Source organism: Heloderma suspectum, chromosome 5 (genome assembly GCF_057233095.1).
Source record: "Heloderma suspectum isolate Gila_16-S chromosome 5, 16-S_ref, whole genome shotgun sequence".
Taxonomy (NCBI): domain Eukaryota; kingdom Metazoa; phylum Chordata; class Lepidosauria; order Squamata; family Helodermatidae; genus Heloderma; species Heloderma suspectum.
In genome coordinates this window covers 95,368,502-95,376,909 of record NC_139462.1, presented here as the reverse complement: position 1 = coordinate 95,376,909, position 8,408 = coordinate 95,368,502, and the positions used below count along the sequence as shown (strand labels likewise).

The following is an 8,408-nucleotide window of genomic DNA, read 5'->3' as shown; positions in this document are numbered from 1 at the left end:
AAGGATCTGCAGAGAAGTCGGCTAGGGAACTCTTCGGAAGACAGTTATTGAGCCTCTACCTGACTTATCTCTATGGGCGAGGCAGCGCGCTCGCCTTTCTTCGGCGAGCATATCGAAGCCTCCCGGACCACGCAAATAGGTAACGCTTAGAGGCGGGCCCAAACGTCTTACTTTAAGGTGATTGGCCAATGGCGCCGAGACGACGCCCAGCCCGCGGCTGCTATTGTTCATTTCCATTGGCTGGCGGAGGGGCAATCGCTGATTGGTGCCCGTCCTTTCCCCTTCTTTTTAACCCGCGAGGGGAGAGGGCTTCTCGGGCGCGCCGCGTCGGCGCCCGCGGGGTCGCCGCTATGCTGGCGCTGGCGTGGCTGGCGCTGGCCGGCGGCTTCTTCGGCGCCCTGCTGGCCCTGCAGCTCAAGCCTCCCCCTGAGACGGCCTCGCTCAGCCTCGCGGGGATCTTTCAGGACCTGCTTCGCTACGGGAAGACCAAGAGCGGCCGCGGGCAGCGCCCTGCCTGGCTGCGGGTGTTCGACGTGCCCAAGAGGTGAATGGCGGCGCCCCGAGAGCCTCTCCGCGCGGATGGCTGAGTCGCGCTGCCCGCCAGGGCTCAGCCGCGGACGCTCTTTGCGGCGCTAGGGGTTCGCATCTGTCACTGCATTGCCTCTGGCCATGTGCAGAGTGCCCTCCTCTTACCATCGAGGGGCCGCATCCAGCCCTCGAACAGCTGCTTAGGGCGGGATGTAGAGCGCCGTTCCGTCCCGTATTTGCGCCCGGTGTGCGATTAAAACGGTTCTTATTGCTTGGCCGGGTAATTTATTTATTTCGTGTCCAGATCAAACTTTGCTCTGCCAAAATGTAGCCACCGCCACAGCTTTGTCATTAGCTTGCTGCAGATCGTCAACAGTGCAAGACTTGGCCGGGTGAGGATGGTAGACGTTCAAGACACAGCAGAGTGAGAGCGCGCCTTGAGCGCTCCATCGCTCTGAGGTGGTTTAACCGGCTGTATGGCCTCTTGAAAGACCGGCTTTCAAATTGGAAACTGTGTTGTCATGTTTTCCAGAAGGATTGCTGTGTCCCTTTGTTCTAGCAGAAACAGCGATGAGCCTTGCAGCATCTTAATGACTGACACATTTATTTTTGAGGACTAGAGTCCACTTCATCAGATGCATGTCGCCACAATTTCCAGCGGGACTAACTTCTTGGTAAATGTAGGATCAGGCAATTACTTTCTCTGTAGAGGAGGGGTAGGTGACTTGGGGCCAGATGGTTTTGGCCTACAACTCTCATCAGCCCAAGCCAGCATAACCAATGGTGAGGCCAAACCATCTGGAGGAGCACAAGTTGCCCACCCCTCCTCTAGATACATATAGATATGTGGCAAACTCATTATCTGAGTGCTAGTCCTTATATTGCCAAAGTGGCACCATCCATACCCAACAGGGAGGCATCAACAGGCCTGGGGAAACTATTTGCAGAAGTATGAGGACTGAGTATGTTTGGTGGCCATGGAATGCTGGCAGTGTGGGGGTGGAATGGAGTATCCTGGAACAGGGTGTGGCTGGCTAGCCAGCACCTTGAGAAGAAGCACTCCATGCTGCAACAATTTGTTGTAGGTCTTGTTTGTGTATGTGTATAAGCTGTGAAAGGTCAGGAAAGAGGCCTGCAGTATCCTCAAAGTTCTCTACAGAGCAACACACCCCTACCTATGGGGCAAATCTCTTGTTTTATGTGTCCTGCCTTTAAACTGCTCCTCCTACACCATGGTTGTACTAGGCAAACAGTAGTTTTTAAGCATAGCTATATTGGCGTAGGAATGCAATGCCAGTTTTGCTCATGGCTTCGTAATAATTGAAAGTAATGGAACTTATTTCTGGCAGCCTGATCCTATAGGAGTGTTTACTAGGAAGCAAGTTTCTTTAGTTTCAGAAGGACTTGCTCTTGAGCAAGTGTGCGTAGGATTGCAGCCTAATTATATGTTTAGGAGAGAATGAACAAATTGGATGATTATTTCATGTCTAGTCCTGCACAGAATTGCAGGCGAACTGGATAAACATCTAAACATGTTTAAGGTTACTAAACTTCTAGAAGCAGTTGCTCCATTCACTGTATGGACTTGAAACAATCTCATTCACTTTGAAATTAAGGCATGAGTTCTGTGCTAGGCATAAGAAGAATCATACTGGATCAGACCTAAGACTGATCTAGTCCTGCATTCTCTTCCCACAATGGCAAATCAGATGCCTATGAGAAGACCAGAAGCGGGATTTGAGCGCAATAGCACCATCCCTCTTATGATCACCTATATGTATCTATCATGTATCTGATAGATACATATAGCCATCAGGACTAATATCCATTGATAGCCTTGTCCTCCATGAGTTTGTCTAAGCCCCTTTTAAAGCTCTCCAAACTGGTGGCCATTACTACATCTTGTAGTAGCAAATTCCATGGTTTAGGTGCTGTGTAGAAAAGTACTTCCTTTTGTCTGTCCTGAGTCTCCCACCATATGTGCATGTGGGGCCTTCCTATTGTAGACTTCCATATTAGATGAGCAAGGCAGTGCAATAACAATGGCAAAGAAACATTTGACAGCTGCCACGTGAGATAGTAACCAGACTCTTGGCTTTTCAGTGCCTTTGAATGGTGCCAGATAGCATTGTAAAATTTCTTATTGTGTAGAGGCCATGCCAAATGAAGGAATCATAGAATAGTAGGGTTGGAAGGGGCCTATAAGACCATCGAGTCCAACCCCCTGCTCAATGCAGGAATCCAAGTCACAGCTGGCTGTCCAGCCTCATCTGACTCTTGAATGCCTCCAGCATGGGAGAGCCCACCGCCTCCCCAGGTAATGGGTTCCATTGTCATATTGCTCTAACAGTCAGGAAGTTTTTCCTGGTGTGTGTGTGTATGTTTTCTTAATCAAATCCTTAGATAATAATCAGCCAGGGCATCATATATATAGTTGCAGAGAGATTGCAGCCTCCATCTGATACCTCAACACATTAACTAGAGAGTAAATATGCCTCAGATCACACTGTACAGCACAGAACACATAGATCTGCAGGCAAGTTAGGCTTTGCCTATTTGCGTTCATCAAAAGTAACAAACCCCAAGTTAAAAACACAGGCAGGGTATTCTTAAGGCACGTCTACTCCTGCATCTATCTGCTCGGACCCTTAGGTCATCTTCAAAGCCCCTCTGGGAAAGCTAGTAGACTCTTGGGATATGGAGAATTTGGTGGTCCTTTGGCAGATAAAATAGTAAGTTGATGATGCTTCCTTCTACAGGTGGTTCTGTCACTTCTATGTTGTGTCTGTGGCCTGGAATGGCTTCCTGCTACTGCTGCTTATCCGAAGCCTGCTTGTATCGTGGGCCTTTCCCATTTGGCTTCAGGACTTGCTCGCCATTCTTGATGGAACACTGCACAACCAGGACAGACGCATGGACAGTTCTGTGAATGGTATGAGCTCCTCTTTCTAACGGGGAGGGTGCAACCTCTATATTCCCACTAGATTCTAGTGCAGCCTTCCCCAGTCTGGTACCCCCCAAATGTGTTGGATTGCAGTCCACATCATTCCCGGCTAACATGGCTATGGGAGTTGCAGTCCAACACATTTGGAGGGCACCAGGTTGGGGAAGCCTACACTAGTGGAATGGCATTCAGGTGAGGCTCTATCTGCTTCATTGATAGCATTTTTCCCACTAATAAAGCTTAAATTATTTCCCCTGAACATGAAATCAGTGGACAAGCACATTTAATTTTTGAGCAGCAGATATTCACAGTTGCATAGTAGTACCTGTCTGCATGTACTTTTTGAGATGTGTGTTCAGGGGGTGGAAATGCATGGTACAGGTAGTCCAGGGACTGTACCACTTGAGTATGCAGATTGGGGGGCGCAGGTTGCATTTGAATGTTCTTCATGTAAAGGGAAAACTCTTTGCATGTCAGGGAGATGGCTAGGGTAGAACCCTTCCCACAGCTTCTCACAAGCATCAAACTCTTGTTGTCGTAGAGCATTCAGACGTGCAATCTTGCACTTGAATCATCAATTGGTACCGTACCACAGGGGCTGTAAGACTTTCTGAATGTGTAAATTTTGTCCTAGAATAATCTCGCAGCAGGTTGATGTCTTGCAATTGGGGTGGAAGGAATTGTTTTCATACAGACTATTTACTGCCCTGATCAGATGACCCAGATCTTTCATGAAACCTAAACGTGCAGTAAAGGAACAACTTCTAAAGTGCCTAATGGCCTAATTCAAGACTTGTTCCACCAATATTCTAAGGACTTAGATTTCTGTATGCTAACATGTTGTTCAGTGCAATGCCTGTAAGTGTTCCTTGAAAGCATGAGCTTTGTCTGAATCCTGCTGTTTTATCTGCCTTCTAAAGATAATGTCTCTGTGACTGAATTTGGCATGTCTGGTTGAAGTGAGCAGTTGTTTACACAGCAATCTGTTGGATTTCTAGGTGGTGAGTCTCTTTCTGCTCTCCTGGTGTGCCTTTTTGTCTGGTTAAACAGCTGTAGACGGTTAAGAGAGTGTCTTCACATCAGCATATTCTCCGACACTGTAATCCATATTGTACAGTATTGCTTTGGACTCTGCTACTATGTTCTGGTGGGCTTAACGGTGTTATGTCAAGTGCCAGCCAATGTCAGGGAAGGTAAGCATCTACTTGAGCAGTTTTACAATACATAGGATTGTGTTCATTGCTGTGTGACGTTGCTGTAAGTGCTGACTTGCCAGCCCTCCTAGCTCAGATGCCACCTAATTCTTTGCCTCTACTCATCTTGCATCTGTTAGATTAGAGATGTTGAACCTCTGGATAACATAACAGCTGTATAGTAGACTGGGCCTCTGTTTGGTACTTTCTGTATCTTGAACCTGACATAAGATGAGATAGATGATTGGATGAAATGCTTGAGATAACTGCTTGAAGAAATGTAGGTATTAGATTCTGGTCCTTCTAGGAATGTATATATTCAGATCCTTATCAGAGGCGTGCTACGTAACTACAAAGGAGAAGGCTTTTTCAGTGGTGGTGCCCAAGATTTGGAACCCCCTCCCTAAGGAGGTGCAGCTGGCGCCTCTTTTGTAAGCCCTTAGATGCCAGGTTAAAACACCCTTAATTTTAAATGTATATAATATTTCTCTTGCTGCTTTATTGCCTCTTATTACATTATGATGTTCATGTTTTATTGTATACAACCCTAATGTTGGAAATTTATGAAGGGTGGTAGAACAGTGTTCTAAATAAATAAATATACCCTATTTCTACATAATTCAGGAGAAGATTACCAGCTCACAGTCTGCTGGTACCATGTCCTAGGACTCCTAATGTTTGTTTGGGCCTCTGTTCATCAACACAGATGCCATGAGATTCTAGCTAACCTTAGAAAAAATAAATCAGGTAAGGTATCTTTCTGCTTGTATAATCCACTCTCTCTCTATATATGTGTGTGTGTGTGTGTGCGCGCGCGCTGTGTGTGTTCGTTCATTCCCAGGTCAAAAATTACTACAGCACTTGCCACATCCAGGGTCTATCCCTCAAACGTTTAGGCCCATAGTACACACGACAACAGCAGATGTATCTGATTCATGTGTAAAGTGGGGAAGGAGGTCCTAGTTAAAAGCGTTCTTCCTTTGTGGTTGAAGAAAGCAAGGAACAGAACTGGCCATGCTGAATCAGGTGGCGATCCCTGTTGACTAGCTGTAAAACAATGAAATTGGGTCACTTTGACTTCTTGGATTGCTCCCCTTCCTTTTGGCCAAGCTGCCCCTGAGCCAGGTGCAGTTGAAAGGGAACCTACTGCTCAATCCGGGTTGTTGTGACAGGTTATAGTTAGTAGCAAGCAGTGGAGGCTGGTGCTCCGATGTCATTGGGCCAGTGCATGTGCTCTGAGTTTCAGTCAGAGTTCTGACTGAAACCCGGAGTGGATGCATTGCCCCACTGACATCAGAGCCACCAGCCTCCACTGGTAGGAAGACAGTGATCTGAACTTTTCCTAAGCTCTAACATCTGCAAATCACACAGGTGCTGGTTTAAGCTAGTGGCATTTCAGCCTTGCTGCTCAGCTAGACAAGGCTAACCACTGTGTTTCCTTCTTGTTTTCAGGAAAAGTGGTGAACTTAGACCACAGCATTCCCTTTGGCGACTGGTTTGAAATGGTGTCCTGCCCGCATTACTTGGCTGAATTCCTAATATACATCTCAATGGCCATCACGTTTGGATTGAACAATTTCACCTGGTGGCTGGTTGTGACTTATGTCTTCTTTAGCCAGGCTGTATCTGCTGTCTTGTGCCATGACTATTACCTGAGCAACTTTAAGCACTACCCAAAGTGTCGGAAAGCGTACATCCCCTTTCTTCTTTAGGTTGTTCATTTTAAATGGCTTGGGAATCTCATCAAGAAGGGAATGGAAATCGGAGGCCTGCAGGGGTCATAGTTGTTATCGGTGGTGGATTTGACTTACATTTACCTTGAACTGCCCAGAGAGCTTAAGCTATTGGGCAGTATAGAAATGTAATAAATAAAATTGAATTGGTGCAGATCATGGTTTGGGGTTTGGTGTCCAAGTCAAAGCAGACAGCCTCAAAAGCAGCAGACAGCGGCCACGTACCCCTGACATCACCCCTTTTTTTCTTTGTCCTGGAAGGAGCACTGAACTGTGCCTCCTCTCAGCATGGAGAAAGAGACCCAGGCCACCCCACATCCCTGCCGCTGTCTCCAACCTGAGATCGGAGCTAGCAGTGGGACTGCCCACCGAGGGAATTCCTCCAGGGGTTGGGGCTTGGAGCCTAAGCCTCGCCCCCTGGAAGGACCCCAAGGGGCAGCGGTGTGTGCCCTGCAGGCCAGAGGTTCTGCACCCCTGCTGTACACACTTACCTGAGAAAAAAGCCTCACTAAACCCAATGGGGCTTCCAGTAAATATGCATAGGACTGTGCTGTTAAAGTGCCATATGCTGGGTTTTCTTTCCATTATTTTTAAATATATATATATATACAGAGAGTGAGCAAGAGCAAGCAAAAGGACACAATAGCTGCACCATAACTTTGATTGGTTGTGCTAAGAGCTCTCTGTCTGGAAGTGCACTTAGGGCGCAATCCTATGCATGTTTAGACAGAAAAAGTCCTACAACTCCCAGCATTCCCCAGCCAGCATGGCAGGCCAGGAGTTGTAGGGCTTTTTCTGTCTAAACATGCATAGGATTTCACCCTTAGTCTCTAATAAGGATCTAATAATTAGGATTGCATCCTAAGGTGTTAACTCCTATTGAATTCAATAGGACATCTGAATAAATACGCTTAGGATTTTGCTGTTAGCAGCCTTGTTGAACACCTGATGGTGTTATTGGGCTTGCAAAAGAGCCTAGAGGCCTCTTGAAAGGCCCAGGTCCTTTCCAGACCCACTTCAAGGTTCTGGTGATTTCCAGTGGATATGTGAAATGGGACAAAAACCCAAAGTCTACCAAATCCAGCCCAACCATCTACCTGTATGACCAAAAGTCTTGTGTTCTACCTCCCTTGCCATCTCATTCAGAAAGGTGGTAGTGGTAATTGCCAAGACCCAAGTGTTCCTGTAGACTTTTCACCTGAGGCATGATGCTGAAATACTACAAAATATTTTGGTGATTGGCAGACTATAACTTATACCCTAGCAGGAGCAGGCAACTCATGGCCCTGCAGATGTTGTTTGACTGCAACTCCCAGCATTCCTATTAATCATGCTGGCTAGAGCTGATGGGACTTGGAGCCCAACAACATCTGGAGGGCCACAAGTTCCCCTCCCCTTCCCTGTAGGGCTCCACTGGTACACCTCATTTTCATTGTGTCTGCTCTGTACTCTTGTCTGCTCCTAACCTGGCCCTCTGGGGTTCTCCAGATAGCTCCACCCCCGTTACCCCAACCACCGATGGTTTGGGGCACAATCCTATGCATAGGGCACAATCCTATGCATAGCTGGCTGGGAAATGCTGGGAGTTGTAGGTCTTTTGTCTGTCTAAACATAGAATCATAGAATAGTAGGGTTGGAAGGGTCCTATAAGACCATCGAGTCCAACCCCCTGCTCAATGCAGGAATCTAAGGCAAAGCATCTCTGACAGATAGCTGTCCAGCCTCGTCTTGAATGCCTCCAGTGTGGGAGAGCCCACTACTTCCCTAGGCAATTGGTCCCATTGTCATATTGCTTTAACAGTCAGGAAGTTTCTCCTGATGTTCAGCCGGAATCTGGCTTCCTGTGACTTGAGCCCATTATTCCGTGTCCTGCACTCTGGGATGATCGAGGAGAGATCCTGGCCTTCCTCTCTGGGACAACCTTTCAAGGACTTAAAGAGTGCTATCATATCTCCCCTCCGTCTTCTCTTCTCAAGGCTAAACGTGCATAGGATTGTGCCCTTAAGCTAC

General features: G+C 47.2%; 1 protein-coding gene across 1 annotated transcript; it reads left to right on the top strand.

Annotated features, from left to right (window-relative positions):
* Positions 1-315: 315 nt before the first annotated feature.
* Positions 316-6,971, top strand: SRD5A3 (steroid 5 alpha-reductase 3). Its single transcript, XM_084856746.1, has 5 exons — positions 316-544; positions 3,288-3,460; positions 4,471-4,665; positions 5,290-5,412; positions 6,118-6,971. The coding sequence occupies exons 1-5, from the start codon at positions 351-353 to the stop codon at positions 6,375-6,377; spliced, it is 945 nt and encodes a 314-aa protein (XP_084712872.1). The 5' UTR covers positions 316-350; the 3' UTR covers positions 6,378-6,971.
* Positions 6,972-8,408: the final 1,437 nt, after the last annotated feature.